This window comes from Balaenoptera borealis (genome assembly GCF_965194805.1).
Source record: "Balaenoptera borealis genome assembly, chromosome: 17".
Classification (NCBI taxonomy): domain Eukaryota; kingdom Metazoa; phylum Chordata; class Mammalia; order Artiodactyla; family Balaenopteridae; genus Balaenoptera; species Balaenoptera borealis.
This window is the reverse complement of record NC_138876.1, coordinates 45,048,091-45,068,614: the sequence shown is the minus strand read 5'-3', so window position 1 is coordinate 45,068,614 and position 20,524 is coordinate 45,048,091. Positions and strand designations below refer to the sequence as shown.

General features: G+C 35.3%; 1 protein-coding gene across 1 annotated transcript in view; it reads left to right on the top strand.

Moving 5' to 3' along the window:
- The window catches only part of SLC26A7 (solute carrier family 26 member 7), a 329,129-nt gene that overhangs the window by 25,608 nt on the left and 282,997 nt on the right, over positions 1 to 20,524 (top strand). Inside the window, exon 5 of the mRNA XM_082363300.1 lies at positions 1,470 to 1,541. Within this exon, the coding sequence (XP_082219426.1) occupies positions 1,470 to 1,541 (72 nt within the window). The remainder of the gene's footprint in view (positions 1 to 1,469; positions 1,542 to 20,524) is intronic.

Below are 20,524 nucleotides of genomic sequence, written 5' to 3'. Positions count from 1 at the left end.
CCACCTGCTGCAACTACTGAGCCAACGTGCTCTGGAGACTGTGTGCCACAACTAGAGAGAAGCCCGTGTGCTGCAATGAAGAGCCCACGCTACAACTAAGACCCGATGCAGCCAAATAAATAATAAATGAATAAATTTTTTTAAAAAGAATGTATTCCCTTTAAAAATTCTGTGCACCCTGTAATGTGATATGTAAAAATATACCAAGGTATAGGCTATAAATAAGTATATTTCAAAAATTTTATTATTATATTCCTTAAAATTTCGACTTAGTTTAAGCAAGTAAAAAACTGTCTTGGAATTACATATTAAACCTATTAAAAACATGTCTGCCTTATTTGAGGGAAAAGCAGTAACAGCAGCAATAGGATCATCATGAAGCATTATATTACTTAGTGTTCATAACAACTTTATAATGTATCTCTTATTATACCCATTTTAGAATAAAGATCAGAGAGGTTTTGTGACTTGAACATAGTTTGCAAAGGTCAGGAAAAGAGCTCAGATCCATGTCTGTCTAATTTAAAAGTCCGTATTTCAAATCAATAGTCTAACCACAATTTTATAAACCCAAGGCGTTTAGACTTTAAAAAATTTGAATGCTAGTCAGTCCTGTCCTGAATTATCATGTAAAGAATGCCTATAATCATTTATGTCCTTGTACATTTAATATGATTCAGTCTATCATTGTTCTTTTTGGTCTAAATTATAAATGATAAGACATTACAGAAAATACTCATTTGTTTTGTTACTGAACATATTATGAATCATTTTCTGGTACATTATAAATTATGTGTATGTCTGCACACGTGCATATGAAGGTATATGCTCATCCAGTCACATTGGGCATGTGGCTAGACTAACAGATTTCCCTTATAAGGAAAGGGTTGTGTTAGCACAATGCCACACAAAAGGTAGATGTGAAATAAATGCCAGTGGAATTGTTGATAAAAATAGTTTTCTAAGATTACGTCTGTGTTCTGTCTCCCAAAGGTTCTTTCTGTTTTAATGATAGAAATGTCTACTAAGTGCTCACTATGTATTAAGCCCTTTAGTAAGCACTTTTGATTAGTAATTTATTTAATGTATTCAGCATCCATATTGAAGACAGTGGGTTCCATTAACATTTCCATGTTACAAATGGAGAAACTAAAGTGCAAAGATTAAGAAATTTGCCTATAGATATATAGTAAGTGTCGGAGATGAATTTGAACCTACAGATATTTACTACAAATAGTCTAGTTCTTGGTCACCATGTTATGTTGCCCTGGAGTGGTCAGAGGAAATGGAGGATTGAAAGAATCTGGTGATCCAGACATAGTGATCTCCCTGGGGAGATATACTGAAGAATTGACCAGGTAATTAGGAAAGGTGGTCAACCTCATCAAGTTTAAACTTACAAGAAATGTTTATGATTCTACATATTAGACTTTTAAAAAGCTCTCTCTCTCTTTTGTTTCCTGACACAGGGACTTTGTGATCTTTTCAACCTAAGAATCCTAGACATAGCTGGAAATGTTATTCAGATGTTTCCACCAGGAGTAAGTAGAGTCAACTTGAAATACAATTGAAAAATAATTTTGTTTATGCTATTGGGAATAGAAAAAATAGGCAGCCAGTAAAACCTATAGTAATTGGAACCTTGAATTATACAGATAACTCAAAGATTTGCTTTGTTCTAGAATTTCAAGACCTGTTCTTTCCCATTCCTTCCTTTGTGTTCTGTGCCTGCTGAACTTGTTTGAACGGAGTGAACTCTGATTGTTAGCATAAATATTTTAATATATTAGCTATGGTTAAGTGGTTTCTTTTAATCATATACTGTTTTTGGTCACCTCAGACTTTTTGAAAATATTACGTTCCAGAGCATAAATTTTTATCCCTTGCAATTAATCCAAAAGAGACACTTCTCTTAGTTGTTTTTAAGCCATAAACAATGAAAAATGCACTTTTTTTCATTTGGAGATGAATTTTGACTTTTTGCTTTATTTCAAATAACTGAGAAGCAGTTGGTCTTAGCAACTTCTAACTTCTGGTAAAGAAATGGCAATTTTTCATGTTGGGGTGAGCATGTTTCCACTGCAAGGTAATAATTAGAAGCCCATCAATCCACAAGGTATTCAATAAATAGTTGTTGATCCATTAATTAATTTTTCTGATTGATCAACACAAAATTGAGATTTCAGTCCTTTTTACCCACTGAGCAATATTTTACACTGAAGATGACTCAAATAGGAAAAATGAGTGTAATTTCTGTGTTTTAGAAAAAATGTAGAGCTTTTTGTGGTAAATTATACATAACATAAAGTTTACCATTTTAACCATTTTTTTTTAATAAATTTATTTATTTATTTTTGGCTGTGTTGGGTCTTCGTTTCTGTGCGAGGGCTTTCTCTATTTGCTGCGAGCGGGGGCCACTCTTCATCGCGGTGCGCGGGCCTCTCACTGTCACGGCCTCTCTTGTTGCGGAGCACAGGCTCCAGACGCGCAAGCTCAGCAGTTGTGGCTCACGGGCCTAGTTGCTCCGCAGCATGTGGGATCCTCCCAGACCAGGGCTCGAACCCGTGTCCCCTGCATTGGCAGACAGATTCTCAACCACTGCGCCACCAGGGAAGCCCCATTTTAACCATTTTTAAGTGTACAGATCTGTGGCACTACGTATATTCATGTTGTTGCACAACCATCATCACCACCTATCTCCAGAAGTTTTCTATCTTTTCAACTGAAACTGCACCCATTAAACACTGCAACTTCCCATTCCTCCCTCCCTCTAACACCTGGCAACCACCATTCTACTTCTTGTCTCTAAGAATTTGAGCACTCTAGGAATCTCATATGAATAGGATCATACAATATTTGTCCTTTTGTGACTGGCATATTTCACTTAGTATAATGCCTTCAAAGTCTGTCTATGTTATAGCCTGTGTCAGATTTCCCTCTTTTTTATGGCTGAATAATATTCTATTGTATGTATATGCCACATTTTGTATATTCATTCATCTGCCCATGGACAATTGGGTTGCTTCCTCCTTTTGACTATTGAGAATAATGCTGCTGTGAACATGGGGGTACAAATATCTGTTCAAGTCCCTGCTTTCACTTCTTTTGGATATATACCCAGCAGTGGAATTGCTGAGTCATATGGTAATTCCATGTTTTAATTTTTTTAAGGAATTGCCAAACTGTTTTCCAAAAATACAGTTTTGAATGTTTAATAAGCACTGGATGTTGTTAATGCTGACCTGATAAATGCTGCAAGATTTTATTCATCCTGCTACAACATATTATTCATGTCTTAGTTTACCTCTTTTTCTGCCTTATGATGCCTTCTCTGATTGCCAAAGCAGACTTCTGATGCTACTTCTTCTCTGGTACCGTTATAGTTTGTACATACCACAAAGTAGAGTAATTCTTTTCAAGTCTGTCTTCCCATTAGACTGTAATCTTACAGAGGAAAGGAGTACTCTTTTTAAACTTTATACCTGCAGTGTCTTAAATTCCAATTGAATAAATGTTAAACAAATAAATAAAAATAATGTTCTTAAACTACATTCAGTATTTGCCTTAGTAGTATCGTGAATTCACAGTTTCTTCTACAGTGATTCTGTACTTAGAATTTTGATAAAACACCATTACTTAGATTCCATTAATTTAGAGTAATTTTGGCAGAATCTGAGTTAGTATCACCTTTGTAACATCTCTTTCAGAATTTTCTGAAAACTCTGAAGTAAGATATTCTGTGAATTCATCTGAGCTTTGGTCCAACTGGTTCAAGTTAATAAAATTTCCACATTTTATTAGATGGGGCAACTAATGAGGAAATGATGAACAAAGAGGATAAATGACTGACTCTAGGTTATGCCATGATTATCATCAGTGAAAGAGAGTAAGTTTCAAAATAATGGTAGTGAACTTTAAAAATAATTAGACCATCCTTTTTAGGAAGCAATATAGTATAGAAATGAAGAACATGGACTTTGGGGTCATATACACATGAGTTTAAAGTTCTAACTTTCTATTTACTAACTTTGAAATCTTTAACAAGTGGCTTAACTTCTCTGGGTTGCTGTTTTATTTGTCAAATGGGTATATTAATACCATTAACTTTAGGAAGGTTGTTAAGTTACATAATGATTTAAAGCATTTTGTTCACAGTTGGCATTCAAGGAATGGAAGCTCTTATGATTATATGTTGTATGTACAATATATACCAATAGTGAAATACTAGTAATATGTATAATTATAGTGAGCATCCACTGTCTACTAGCATTAATAGGAAAAATTAACCTTGTGAGGTACATGTTCTCAAAACTTATTTTTATTATAAAAATTTTCAAACATACATAAAAACAGAGAGAAAAGCAAAAGGAAATTCCATATACCTATTGCCCTGAAGTGTAGTATTAACCCAAAGATTTGAAAATGTGCTCTGTAGAAGTGTCTTTAAGTGGCTTATTTTACTGCCTCACAGCTATTGTTGTTTTTTTTTTTTTTTTTAAATAGGGCTTTATTTAAGACTGTTGCTATTTTATGACCTGAAACTTGGTGTGCTATTTGGAAAATGCAGTTGTTTCACAGAAGTTTAGTTTTTATTCACATGGCTTTTAAATATTTGAAACTGAATTTTCACCAGGAATTTTGTATAAGAGTGTACATTAAATGGAGATCTGCAGTAAGACAATGGGACTGTTATAATTATTTGTTCATATGTGTTGAATCAAAAGAATTTCTAGATTATTAAGAAAAATGCCGTCATCATCAGATAGTGAGTTAACTGTATTAGAAATGCATTGGTTCTTTTATTACCATGTAGTCAGATCTAGTGCATTGAGACTTTAATTTCTTTCCTTATCTCTTTTTTTCTCTTCTTGATTTAAACTTAAAACTTTTTTTGAAAGTTGTACAAATTATACATTCTTCTTAAAGTTTCAAACAACAAAGAAATACAGAATAATAATAAGAGTATCCATTCCAGGACCTCTACATGTGTGTTCTTTAGAAAAGTCTGTTAAAGCATATATATTTTTTTAAGAATTTTAAAGGAGTTTATTGCCAGAAAGTGCCAGCGTCTGAAAAGAGAACCATAAATGCTCCTAAGCAAAGGTAATCACCATCCTTTCAAAATATGCCAACAAGAAGAGAGGTGCCAAAGCAATGTAGTTCCAGAAAGGGAGTCTTCCTCCTGCTTCCTTGAGGTGTGGCAGGAAGGTCCTCAAAATCAGGCTGTCCCCTGAGGACTTCATTCTAATACAGAACAGGAAATCATTTCACCTCTCCACGGCCCTTCTCCTTCTCTATCTTTCAAATGGGAGGTCTTTTGGTGATATAATATTGTTTATCCTTTCCTGTGTATTGTGAGCTTGTCGGGATGATCACATTCATCATTTCGCTGGACCATTTATCATTTGCTGGACCATGAGGAGCCACATTTGAAACCCACCAAGAGGAATTCACAGCCCACAGAGATCTTAAACTCAGAGCACAATTCAGAAACTGGACATGATTTTGGTGTCTTTCTTTGAGAAGAGGATGATGCATTTTCAGTTGGGCATAGGTATTTGAATGAGATTAGATGTGCCATTTTTGGAATTAGATATATGGAAACAAGAAAGTGTGTGGATGTGGGCACTGAAGAAGGTGGTTAATAATGAATAGTACGTTTTTCACGTTATACTATGTCTGGATTGGTTTCATGATACTTAATTTCCCAGTACAAATTTTCTTATTTATTTATTTATGTATTTATTTATTTATGGCTGCGTTGGGTCTTAGTTGTGGCACACGGGATCTTTCGTTGCAACACACGGGCTCCTCTCTAGTTGTGGTGCATGGGTTTCTCTCCAGTTGTGGAATGTGGGCTTCTCTCTAGTTATGCTGTGCAGGCTCTCTAGTTGTAGCGTGCAGGCATCAGAGCACATGGGCCCTGTAGTAGCAGCACGTGGGCTCTCTAGTTGTGGCATGCAGACTCAGTAGTTGTGGCACTCAGTCTTAGTTCCCTGACCAGGGACTGAACCCGCATCCCCTGTATTTGACGGCAGATTCTGAACCACTGGACCACCAGGGAAGTCCCTGAATTTTCTTTTTAAAGAAGTACCATCTAAGTATGTAAAAGGTGTCATTGGTAGTAGAAAGATCAGTAGAGAGAAAGCAAAACTCTGGGGCTGATTTCTTGATTTGATATACCATTGCACAATTTGAGGAAATTTTCAGTGTCTCAGATAAAATTATTTGATATCCAATTCCTATCTAAGACATGTCAAACTTATTCATTTTAATAGTTTGCAATAGTCCTGTGCTTCTTGGATGAATAGGGATTAAGATTTTTTTAAAGATAACTGTTTTTTTTTCTTCCATTTAGTTCTCTTGTCTTCAAATAACCTTGTGTAAATAGCATTTTTCTGATTATAGAAGTAATTAATTCATTGTAGAAAATCCAGAAAATAAATAAGGATAGAAAGAGCCAAATATAAGGTATCTTTAGGTTTGCCTCCCAAAGAGTATTTGTTGTTTTTTTTTTTCTTCAAGTATCTTATTTTTATATGTGCACTTAAAAAATTGAAAGCATATTTCATATGAAATATGTATCTTGTTTTTTTCTTTTAACATTATATATTGAGCACTTTCCTTAAATGAAAGTTCTTCAAATATGTGATTTTTAATGACTGGGTGTCCTTTTACCTTTTCTTATCATATGTTCACTTTTTCTTACATTTTTTATTATATTGATGGAATTGGATGTGGATTTTGAATGAACAAGCCTTTGAGGAAAAGGATGATTTGAAACAAAATGTCTTTTATTTGTATTTTTTTTGGAGGGAGTAACAATTTTGAGACATTGCCTGTGATGGACAGTGAACCATAAGGAAACATTGCCAGTTGCTCAGATAGTGGGGGAAACAGTGATGCTTGGTTTACGAGTTTCCTAGTTCTGCTGTAATGAAGTACCACAAACTGGGCATTAAAATAACATGTCTCTGTTTTCTTGTAAGGACACCAGCCCTAGGATTAGGACCCACCCTAATCTAGTATACTCTCATTTTAACAAATTACATCTGTAAAACCTCTTTCTAAATAAGGTCACATTCTGAAGTTCTAGGTGGACATACAATTTGAGGGTATGTCTCATTATATTTGGGTAGAACAACGAGTTTTAGTACTCTATCTAGCACCTGTATGTGTGATAGATATAACTCTCCTAAGTGAGGCTTATATGACAATTCAGTTCAACCAAGTTAAACTCTCTTCTCTGTTTTGGTCATGAAGATTTGAAGAATTTCTATCCTCAGGAAATTCTGGGGAGACAAGTAAACAAATATGAATGTTGTCCTGTAAGAACTTTGGATTTCATGTTTGAAGTGGGCCTTAGAGAGATCATAAGAAAAATATAAAGACAGAAATTTAAAACTAGAAAAATTAAAGAAAGTGACATTAATTAGCTTGGAAAGAGAAAGGAGGTAGGTAGGTGGTAATTTCATTGTTGAGTTCATTATATGAAGGGAGACAGTAACCAGCTGCCTTAATAACTTTTTTTTTTAATAACTTTTAATGATGGAGAAAAAAAAACCCACACTGTCATTTACTGCAGAAGGATTTTGGATTAAGATATCATAGAGGGATTTCTAGGAGGAAAGGGTTACCAACATCTCTCTAGATTCTAAAAGAAAGAATAGAAAGCTCAGTCTGAAGTAGTTATGATTCAGCTGTTTCAACAGGGAGAAAAGTAAGTCACTGAGTTTTTTAGTTACCTTGAAGCAATTATTTATATATATATATATTTATCTTTAAGAAAGATTTTTCTCTGGCTCCTCTTTCCCTCAGGAGACTGGTTATTTTTCAAACTGCAGTCATTTGAAAAAAAAGTTGACTGGACAAAAGTGAGAAAAAGTTTTAATGGTCATCATCAGGTGGTATAATGATGTTTATTTTTGATGTGAGGTTTAAAACAAAATATTATAACAGACAAAATAGACTTTAAAATAAAGACTATTACAAGAGACAAAGAAGGACACTACATAATGATCAAGGGATCAATCCAAGAAGAAGATATAACAACTGTAAATATTTATGCACCCAATATAGGAGCATCTCAATACATAAGGCAAATGCTAACAGCCATAAAATGGGAAATCAACAGTAACACAATCATAGTAGGGGACTTTAACACCCCACTTTCACAAATGGACAGATCATCCAAAATGAAAATAAATAAGAAAACACAAGCTTTAAATGACACATTAAACAAGATGCACTTAATTGATATTTATATGACATTCCATCCATAAACAACAGAATATGCTTTCTTCTCTAGTGCTCATGGAACATTCTCCAGGATAGATCATATCTTGGGTCACAAATCAAGCATTGGTAAATTTAAGAAAATTGAAATTGTTATCAACTATCTTTTCTTATCACAATGCTATGAGACTAGATATTAATTACAGGAGAAAAACTGTAAAAAATACAAACACATGTAGTCTAAACAATACACTACTAAATAACCAAGAGCTCACTGAAGAAATCAAAGAGGAAATAAAAAAATACCTAGAAACAAATGAAAATGAAAACACGATGACCCAAAACCTATGGGATGGAGCAAAAGCAGTTCTAAGAGGGAAGTTTATAGCAATACAACCCTATTTCAAAAAACAAGAAACATCTGAAATAAACAACCTAACCTCACACCTATAGCAATTAGAGAAAGAAGAACAAAAAAACCCCCAAAGTTAGCAGAAGGAAATAAATCATTATGGTCAGATCAGAAATAAATGAAAAAGAAATGAAGGAGGTGATAGCAAAGATCAATAAAACTAAAAATAGATTCTTTGAGAAGACAAACAAAACTGATAAACCATTATCCAGCCTCATCAAGAAAAAAAGGGAGAAGACTAAAATCAATAGGATTAGAAACAAGAAAGGAGAAGTAAAAACTGACACGGCAGAAATACAAAGGATCATGAGAGATTACTGCAAGCAACTCTATGCGAATAAAATGGAAAACCTGGAAGAAATGGACAAATTCTTAGAAAAGCACAACCTTCCAAGACTGAATCAGGAAGAAATAGAAAATATAAACAGACTAATCACAAGCACTGATATTGAAACTGTGATTAGAAAACTTCCAACAAACAAAAGCCCAGGACCAGATGGCTTCACAGGTGAATTCTATCAAACATTTAGAGAACAGTTAACACCTATCCTTCTCAAACTCTTCCAAAATATAGCAGAGGGAGGAACACTCCCAAACTCATTCTACAAGGCCACCATCACCCTGATACCAAAACCAGACAAAGATATCACAAAAAAAAGAACACTACAGTCCAATATCACTGATGAACATAGATGCAAAAATCCTCAACAAAATACTAGAAAACAGAATCCAGCAGCACATTAAAAGGAGCATACACCATGATCAAGTGGGGTTTATCCCAGGAATGCAAGGATTCTTCAATATATGCAAATCAATCAGTGTGATGAACTATATTAAAAAATTGAAGGATAAAAACCATATGATCATCTCAGTAGATGCAGAAAAAGCTTTTGACAGAATTGAACACCCATTTATGATAAAAAAAATCTCCAGAAAGTAGGCATAGAGGGAACTTACTTCAACATTATAAGGGCCATATATGACAAACCCACAGCCAACATTGTTCTCAGTGGTGGAAAACTGAAACCATTTCCACTAAGTTCAGGAACAAGATAAGATTGCCCACTCTCCCCACTATTATTCAACATAGTTTCAGAAGTTTTAGCCACAGCAATCAGAGATGAAAAAGAAATTAAAAGAATCTAAATCAGAAAAGAGAAGTAAAACAGTCACTGTTTGCAGATGACATGATGCTATATATAGAGAATCCTAAAGATGCTAGCAAAAAACTACTAAAGCTAATCAATGAATTTGATAAAGTAGCAGGATACAAAACTAATGCAAAGAAATCTCTTGCATTCCTATACACTAATGATGAAAAATCTGAAAGAGAAATTAAGGAAGCACTCCCTTGTACCATTGCAACAAAAAGAATAAAATACCGAGGAATAAACTGACCTAAGTAGAAAAAAGACCTGTATGCAGAAAACTATAAGACACTGATGAAAGAAATCAAAGGTGATACAAACAGATGGAGAGATATACCATGTTCTTGGATTGGAAGAATCAACATTGTGAAAATGACTATACTACCCAAAGCAATCTACAGATTCAATGCAATCCCTATCAAACTACTAATGACATTTTTCATAGAACTAGAACAAAAAATTTCACAATTTGTATGGAAACACAAAAGACCCCGAATAGCCAAAGCAATCTTGAGAAAGAAAAACAGAGCTGGAGGAATAAGGCTCCCTGACTTCAGACTATACTACAAAGCTAAAGTAATCAAGACAGTATGGTGCTGGCACAAAAACAGAAATATAGATCAATGGAACAGGATAGAAAACCCAGAGATAAACCCACACACATATGGTCACCTTCTCTTTGATAAAGGAGACATGAATATACAATGGAGAAAAGATAGCCTCTTCAGTAAGTGGTGCTGGGAAAACTGGACAGCTACATGTAAAAGAATGAAATTAGAACACTCCCTAACACCATACACAAAAATAAACTCAAAATGGATTGAAGACCTAAATGTAAGGCCAGACACCATAAAACTCATAGAGGAAAACATAGGCAGAACACTGTATAATGTAATCACAAGATCCTTTTTGACCCACCTCCTAGAGAAATGGAAATAAAAACAAAAATAAACAAATGAGACTTAATGAAACTTCAAAGCTTTTGCACAGTAAAGGAAGCCATAGAGAAGACAAAAAGGCAACCCTCAGAATGGGAGAAAATATTTGCAAATGAAGCACCTGACAAAGGATTAATCTCCAAAATATACAAGCAGCACATGCAGCTCAATATCAAATATACAAACAACCCAGTCCAAAAATGGGTAGAAGACCTAAATAGACATTTCTCCAAAGAAGATATACAGATTGCCATTAAACACATGAAAGGATGCTCAACATCACTAATCATTAGAGAAATGCAAATCAACACTACAAGTTGTAGGTGTCACCTCACACTGGTCTGAATGGCCATTATGAAAATAATCTACAAACAATAAATGCTGTAGAGGGTGTGGAGAAAAGGGAACCCTCCTGTACTTTTGGTGGGAATGTAAATTGATACAGCCACTATGGAGAACAGTATGGAGGTTCCTTAAAAAACTAAAAATAGAACTACCATATGACCCAGCACTCCCACTACTGGGCATATATCCTGAGAAAACCATAATTCAAAAAGAGTCATGTACCACAATGTTCATTGCAGCACTATTTACAATAGCCAGGACATGGAAGCAACCTTCGTGTCCATTGACAGATGAATGGATAAAGAAGATGTGGCACATATATACAATGGAATATTACTCAGCCATGAAAAGAAATGAAATTGAGTTATGTGTAGTGAGGTGGATGGACCTAGAGTCTGTCATACAGAGTGAAGTAAGTCAGAAAGAGAAAAACAAATATCGTATATTAACGCATATATGTGGAATCTAGAAAAATGGTACAGATGAACTGGTTTGCAAGCAGAGATAGAGACGCAGATGTAGAGAACAAATGTATGGACACCAAGGGGGGAAAGGGGAGGGTGGGATGAATTGGGAGATTGGGACTAACATATGTACACTAATATGTATAAAATAGATAGCTAATGAAAACCTGCTGTATGGCACAGGGAACTCTACTTCACTTCGCTGTGCAGTAGGAACTAACACAACATTGTAAAACAACTATACCCCAATAAAAAAAAAAAAAAAAGAATCTCTGGAGTGCTTGTTAAAACCCAGATATCTGGGCCCTACCCCTAGAGTTTCTGATTCAGTAGTTTGGAGAATCCAGGAATTTTTATTTCCATTAATTTCTTAGGTGATCCTATTGCTTTAAGTCTGTGGACCACACTTGGAGAACCACTGGTCTGACGTATAGAGCTGTGGTAGAGCTTGGACTTGCACTCAAGATTTTTGCTGCAAGCCCATATTAGAACCCTGCCTCTGAGAGAAAATAAATGCTGAGGAATCTATTCTTTGCCTCAGGAGTGACAGGCAGGGGCAATCCCTGTTATGTTACACAAATAAATAAGACATTTCTTTCATCTCAGTGAGAATTTGGGTTCTGAGGATTTCCCTGTGTCCTTGACTAAAATGATACTCAAGGAACTATAGAATTCTGTGTACTCTGGAAAGTACTTTACATAGAAACTAAGATTTTGGTATGTGAGCACAAGGATTGCCTATAAAGTTGGAAGCTGAATCCTCTTCAGCCACTCTGGATGTACTTGGTGCATATATGCCATTACATAACCTCTTAAACATGTATTCATCAGTCAATCTAAAAATTGGAGAGGTTTTTAGCATGTGACTTTAAACACTAAGTTTTATTTTGGAGAAAGTTTGGCAAGGCCAAATCTTTACCATGTAACTTTTAGTTGTTTCTGAGTTTTGTCTTCATAAAGTTTCCTATTTACATGGGATCTAGAAGTGAAACTCAGGTTTAGCTAAAACATTTACAAGGACACGTATAAATATGACAACTTGTGAGAAAGCACTTTGTGGTGAATAGACATTGAAGAAATGTGCTTAAAAGATATAAATCACAGCCAATGCTACATTTTCCAAAGTTGCTGCTCGTTCAGTTTCAAATTCATATTAACAATATTCATTTGAATCTGTGCTCTCCATAAACAGATTCTGTGTCAGAGTTAAGAATCTTAAGTATTTGTATATCCTAAAGTTTTGTGGGCACATAGTGTTTTTATGAGAAAAATTGTGTTTGGACTATTTAAGGGGGATAATGGTTATAGCACCTAGTCCATTTCATCAGTGCCCCCTTTTTTCCTTCAAGAAACACCAGAGTTATCATAAATCAAATTTGAGAATAGTGTGAGCACTTTCCCTTTTACAGTATGAGAAACACAGGAGAGAAAAAAAAAAAATGTAAGCAACTTTCCCAGAAGCACAAATCGTTTGAATGAAGAGAAGATTTGAATATACTCTTCCCAAACAAAAATTAAATATGCCTAGATTGTCAATTTACCAGTTGTGTGACCCTGAGCACATAACTCAATTACTCTTTGCCCCCCCCTTTTCCCTCTGTAACTTGAGGATATTAATAACCACTTGTATCATAACATTGCTGGGAAAGTATCTGATACAACTGTTGGTGCTTAACAAATATAGAACGAACAAATAATTAAATGAAATAACATATATAAATCCTTTACTAATGCTTGGCCCATGATAGATATTAAATGTTATTTTCTTTTAATTTTAAAGTTTGGTCTGAGCTACCTGCTGCTGAATCCATCCCAAATGCAGGGATGTCTTTCAAAGCCATGAGAGCACCTGAAAGTTTCTAACATGCAATTTGCAGGGTAACAACTGTTCTGTATGCAAGGGTATAGGGGGAGGGGGGGGAGTGCAGTCTCTGTTAGCAGCACACTATTTTGGGTTATTTTCCTCTACAGACCAATTTACATTCTTCTGGCCTACTTTGGTTAATCAACAAAATATTACTAATAAACTATCTCTCTGAAAGAGGTCCCTCTTTCCCTGGATCTTAACCTTTGATTCTCTGTTTATTTCTGTCTCATCCTTTCCCCCTTCCTCATGGCTGACTTGGTTTCTGATTGTCAAACGAGATCCCTCTGAAAACAGGACCCCTTGTTAACTGAATTCTCCTTTTCTTAGACCCTTTACACAACTTGTCACCTACTACTTATCTCTATGTCCTTTCCTTCCTTGAATACTTTTAATTTAAAATGGTTTCTCTGACATAACGAATGGACTTGAGAACATGGGAAGGGGGAACGGTAAGCTGGGACAAAGTGAGAGAGTGGCATGGACATATATACACTACCAAATGTAAAATAGATAGCTAGTGGGAAGCAGCCACATAGCACAGGGAGATCAGCTCTGTGCTTTGTGACCACCTAGAGGGTTGGGATAGGGAGGGTTAGGGGGAGATGCAAGAAGGAGGAGATATGGGGCTATATGTATATGTATAGCTGATTCACTTTGTTATAAAGCAGAAGCTAACACACCATTGTAAAGCAATTATAGTCCAATAAAGATGTTAAAAAAATAGACAGTTATTATTGAAGATCATATGTGATCAATTATGTGAAGATCATAAAAGAGAAGGGAAGACTGAGGAATGGTCACAGGTTGGAGAAACTAAGGAGACATGACAACTACATGCATTGTGTGATCCCCAGACTCAACCTTGGACTAGGAAAAGGAAATTAGTGGGAATATTGGTGAAATTTGCATAAGGCCTGTGTATTAGTACAACCTATAGTATTGTATCTGATAATTCCCTGTCTTGGGCCATGTACAGTGCTATGTAAGATAACGACATTTGTGGAATTTTAGTGAATGGTTTATGGGACTTCTTGGTACTTCTTTTGCAATGTTCTGTTATTCTGATGTTGTTTCAAAATGAAAATAAAAATTAAAAGTAAAAATAAATAAATTAATAAAATGGTTTCTCTGTTCATAAGCAATGCTGATTGATTTTTTATTTTTTTTTATTTTTTTTTATTTTTGGCTGTGTTGGGTCTTCGCCTCTGTGCGAGGGCTTTCTCCAGTTGCGGCGAGCGGGGGCCACTCTTCATCGCGGTGCGCGGGCCTCTCACCGTCGTGGCCTCTCTTGTTGCGGAGCACAGGCTCCAGACGCGCAGGCTCAGTAGTTGTGGCTCACGGGCCCAGTTGCTCCGCGGCATGTGGGATCTTCCCAGAGCAGGGCTCGAACCCGCGTCCCCTGCGTTGGCAGGCAGATTCCCAACCACTGCGCCACCAGGGAAACCCTGATTGATTTTTTTTATTGAAGTATAGCTGATTTACAAAGTTGTGCCAACCTCTGCTGTATAGCAAAGTGACTCAGTTATACACATAGAGACTTTCTTTTTTTAATATATTCTTTTCCGTTATGGTTTATCACAGGATATTGAATATAGTTCCCTGTGCTATACAGTAAGACTTTGTTGTTTATCCATCCTATATATAATAGTTTACATCCGCTAATCCCACACTCCTAGTCCTTCCCTCCCTTACCCCCTTTCCCCTTGGCAACCACAAGTCTGTTCTTTATGTCTGTGAGTCTGTTTCTGTTTTGCAGATAGGTTCATTTGTGCCATATTTTAGATTCCACATATAAGTGATATCATATGGTATTTGTCTTTCTCTTTCTGATTTGCTTCACTTAGTATGATAATCTCTAGTTGTATCCATGTTGCTGCAAATGGCATTATTTCATTCTTTTTTATGGTTGAGTCGTATTCCATTGTATATTTGTACCACATCTTCTTTATCCATTCATCTGTCTATGGACATTTAGGTTGTTTCCATGTTTTGGCTATTGTATGAATAGTGCTGCTATGAACATAGGGGTGCATGCATGTTTTTGAATTATAGTTTTGTCAGGGTGTATGCCCAGGAGTGGGATTGCTGGATCACATGGTAATTCTGTTTTTACTTTTCTGAGGAACCTCCCCTGTTTTCCATAGTGGCTGTACCAACTTGTGTTCCCACCAACAGTGTAGGAGGGTTCCCTTTTCTCCATACCCTCTCCGGCATTTGTTATTTGTAGACTTTTTTTTTTAATAAATTTATTTATTTGTTTTTGGCTGCACTGGGTCTTCGTTGCTGTGTGTGGACTTTCTCTAGTTGCAGCTAGCAGGGGCTACTCTTTGTTGCGGTGCATGGACTTCTCATTGCGGTGGCTTCTCTTGTTGTGGAGCATGGGCTCTAGGCACGCAGGCCTCAGTTGTTGTGGCACTTGGGCTCTGTAGTTGTGGCTCACAGGCTCTAGAGCTCAGGCTCAGTAGTCGTGGCACACGGGCTCAGTTGCTCCATGGCATGTGGGATCTTAGTTCCCTGACCAGGGCTTGAACCTGCATCCCCTGCATTGGCAGGCAGATTCTTAACCACTGCACCACCAGGGGAGGCCCTATTTGTAGACTTTTTAAAGACGGCCATTCTGACCTGTGTGAGGTGGTACCTCATTGTGGTTTTGATTTGCATTTCTCTAAATTCAATGCTGATTGATTTTGATCCATGCCAGTGAAAGCATATCTTGCTGTGTCCTTGATTCCAGACACTTGCCTGATACCTAGCATATAGAACCTGGTTTAGTGTTGCTCTTGGCTTCATATTTGTCTAATTTCTAAAGCCTAAATATTTCACAAATGTTCCAATGCCTTTTGTTGTTTTACTTTTTGGGCTTAATCCAAAGTCAAGTGATGAAAGCCATTTTATTTTTGTATGATTCTCATCGTTTTCAAATGAGCTCAACTGCCTTCAGTAGAATTATTTCCAAGTATGAGCAGTTACACACAAATATGTTCACATACACACAGGGAGGTCATTTAGCTTTGGATTAAGATAAATATTTTTGTGAAATAGACTGGACACTTTGAGAATTGTTATATACAGTTTCAACATGTCTATAACCAAAAATGTCCTTGAGTGGTCAAAAGCCCAAGACAGTTGTGGGAAAGGCACTTGGGAACATGAAATTGTGATGTTTGACTTGTACCAAAATTTCTATCAAAACATTTGAAACTCTTTTGCAAGTATAAAAGTATAAAAGTGATATTCAGGGAAACATTCATAAAGCTGTGGACAAGAACATCTCCAAATATCTCCACATTCTAGTGTTTTGGTTTGAAGTATTCACTCTGCTCAAATAGCCATGAGATATTCCAGTTGTCTACCTCCAACCCCTTTGCTTTTCTGCCTCTTTTGAATAGAAACATTAGAGATCAACTTTTTTCTTGTTCCATATCTATAGTTTATTTTCCGTCTCAGTTGAATATTAAGGAAAACTATACCTTATCCTTGAAGCTTATTACATCGTCTCTAAAATTTGACTTTAATTTGAAAATAGTATATTTTTCTTTGTCAGTGCTGCCTCAGTGACTCAATTTATTAAGAGATACACATTTAAAACAACATTCAATTACCTTTAAAAAATGGGACACAAGTCAATGCTTGACTAATGAAAACCCCTTGTGGGCTCTATCGTTTTATGTAAGTGATGTAAGCTTAGCTAATATAGAATTAGTGAGTTCCAAAACTTGACTACATGTTTTGCCTGTCACTACATTTACGAGAATGAGATCATGTTTTCTGCTTTCTTATATGTGGGGGGGGGGAGGCGGTGGGCAAGGAGAAGGGTGTTGGATTATATGTGATTGCTTCTTTTGCCATTCTAATTTTAAAATTTCATGAGATAGACGTTTTGAAATGAAAAACATAGAGAAAATCCATAAAATATTACTCTGGATGCCCTGAGGGTTTTGTTAAAACTCTGATTCAAAATTGAGGGCTTAAAAAAAACCTAAGTTAGGGGGTATAAATGTTTTTCCCTGTTTAGCTAAATTAAATAATCTGGGTTCTGCCTTTCAACTTCTATATGTGCTATGGAATTAAAGACAGGCTGGTCCTGAATGCCTGTAAGTGCTTCAAAGGACCCTATTCCACATTTATGGTGGTTGGTGAACAGTGTTTAGCTATCATTTAGTTATTCTTGGAAATGTTTTTCTTCTAGTCAAGTATATAAAGAAAATGATTCAAGAGATAAAAGTGACGTTGCTTATCTTCAAAATGGGGATTCCAAAATTTAAGCTACACCCACTTCACTTGTTGGGAGAAAGGGAGGTTAGGGTTATTTGCTTATAAAGAGAGTCAGAGCTGCTATCTTTTATGCTTTGTGATAAAAGTGGAGTTTAAATGATTTCAAAATGAGGGCCAGTATTTTTCAAGGAGTAAACCTAATAAAAAATGAGAAAAATTGTAAAGAAAGGCTTTGATTGAAATCAAGTAATGCAGCTCTTATGAAGCCTATTTAGGCATTGGTTTTCATTTAGATGATTAGTCCTTTCTATTGACCCCCCCCTCCATACCCCCATCAACAATGTAAATGTAAACTCTATGAAACCCTGGTTTTAGGGATTTACTATTTATTTCTCTATGGTTTTCCAGGCTATAATTCTTATAAAATATATCATTATCAAATAGATTTTAGAGTGCATAAGAATCAGCAGTGGTGCTTATTAAAATTTTGATGTCTTGGCCCCATGCCCATATATTCTGAATATGACTAATGCTTTATGCTTTAAAGTTTAGTTTTCTTATATTAATTTAGCTATATCAGCTCTATTTTGATTCATATTTGCAGGATACATCTATTTTAATTCCTTACCTTCAACCTTTTTATATCCTTAGGTTTTAGATATATTTCGTATAAATAGTATACGACTCTTCATTTTTTTAAATCCAGCGTGATAATATTTGTATTTAAATTGCAGCATTTAGTTCATCTGAGTTTAATGTAATTGCTGATTTATTTGGGACTAAATCAATTTATTCCTATATATATTTAATTTGTTCCGCTTGTTCTGTATTCCTTTTTCTAACTTTTCTTCTTTCCTTTTGAAATGATTGGATATTTTTACAAATCCATTTTAAAATCTGTCTAAGGGAATTTTGTACAACTTATTTTTTTAATTGACTACCTTAAAAGCTTAAAAAAATCTTACTTGCTTTATGAAAGTTAATTATTAATTGGTACTTATACTCTCCATTTTAGACAATGCAAGAATTTTATGAGAGTTTTAATCTATTTACTCACCTCCATTCTTTGATATTTGGTGTTATAATTCTTTTTGTATTTTCAAAGATGTTGTTATTATTTTACACAAATAATATTCAGTTAGATTTATCTGCATGTTTAACATTTTTGTTGTTATTCATTTTTTCCTGTATCTCCAATCTTCCTTTAGGGATCTTATATTTACCTTCAGCTCAAATTACATTTTTTAGCCTTTCCTTTAGAATGAGTCTACTGGTGGTTTATTATTCCAGTTTTGGTTTGAGTTAAACTATTTTTATTTTAGCCTATTCTTGAAGAATAATTCTTACATGGTATACAATTCTGAATTGACAGTATTATATTTCACTACTTCCAAAATTTCATTTCACTATCTTCTAGCTTCCATCTTTGATGTTGATAGGTCTGCTACAAACATTACTGTTGCTTCTCCTTAATCTGTTTTTCTTTTCCTGGTAGCTTTACAATTTTTCTCATTATCTTTATATTCTACATTTCAATTATGATGTGTGTAGGTTTAAATTTCATTTTATTTATCCTGCCTAGAATTTATTTGATTTCTTAAATATGTAGATTGATGTATTTCATTATTTTTTAAAAAGTCTTAGTCATTGTCTTTTCCAGTATTGCTCTGCCTTCCTCTCTCCTTCTTTGGTAATTCTAATTCCCTATGTGTTATTACTTCTCACTTTATCTTTTTTTGTCTTATCTTTCCCTTCTCTGTTTTTGATCATTTTGTCTCTCTGTGCTTCATTCTAGATAGTTCCTCCTGATATACTTCACAGTTTAATAATTTACTCTTCACCTGTGTCTAATGTGCTATTTAAATTTTACTGATTTCAGTTTTATTCAGTGTTACAATTTCTGGTTGGTTCTTTTTCAAATCTACTATGTTACTTTTTTTTTTAAAGATTTATTTATTATTTATTTATTTAATTTATTTTTGGCTGCATCGGGTCTTAGTTGCAGCATGTGGGATCTTTGTTGAGGCATGCAAGATCTTTCGTTGTGGCGTGTGAGCTACCCTCTAGTTGTGGTGTGCGGGTTTTCTCTCTCCAGTTGTGACGTGCAGGTTCCACAGTGTGTGGGCTCTGTAGTTTGTGGCATGCAGGCTCTCTAGTTGAGGCATGTGAGCTCAGTAGCTGTGGCACGTGAACTTAGTTGTCCCGTGGTATGTGAGATCTTAGTTCCCCGACTAGGGATTGAACATGCATCCCCTGCATTGTAAGGCAGATTCTTTACCACTGGACCACCAGGGAAGTCCCTACTATGTTACTTTTTACATTTTTCAGTTATCTACTGAAATTGTTAAGGCTGGCTTTTATTTCCTGGAACATGTTAAGTGTAGTTGTTTTAATGTCTGAGTCTGATAGATCCAATATCAGAGAGTACTTTTGGGTTGATTTCTGTTCTCTGTTATTTGTGAAGTTTCATTTATCTGTATCAGAGTTCTCCAGAGAGACAGTATTCAACACAGTGCACCATATTTTCTTCTCATATGATTGTTTAGATTTGATTGCATCCTGGACGTTGTATTTGAAAAATTATTTTTGAAAATAATTTGAGACCTCAGATGATGTAACTTCCTAGAGAAGTTTTCATTTGCTTTTGCCATGCGGAAGCAATATGATACCTCTTTAGTAAGATGGAGATGTTAATAATTTGGTACTACTTTAGTTTAGTTTCAATGCTTAAGAGTCACCTAGATAATTCAAAGCTGGGCTTCTATCTGTGGGGGGTTGGATAATTTCTGATTTACTCTTATTCTTATGTGAAAATCTTTTCTGGTCTCAGTGTGGTAAAGTGGTTTTAAATGTAGGACTCATTTCTCTAGATACCTGTCAGCTCCTAGATCTTGTCTTGG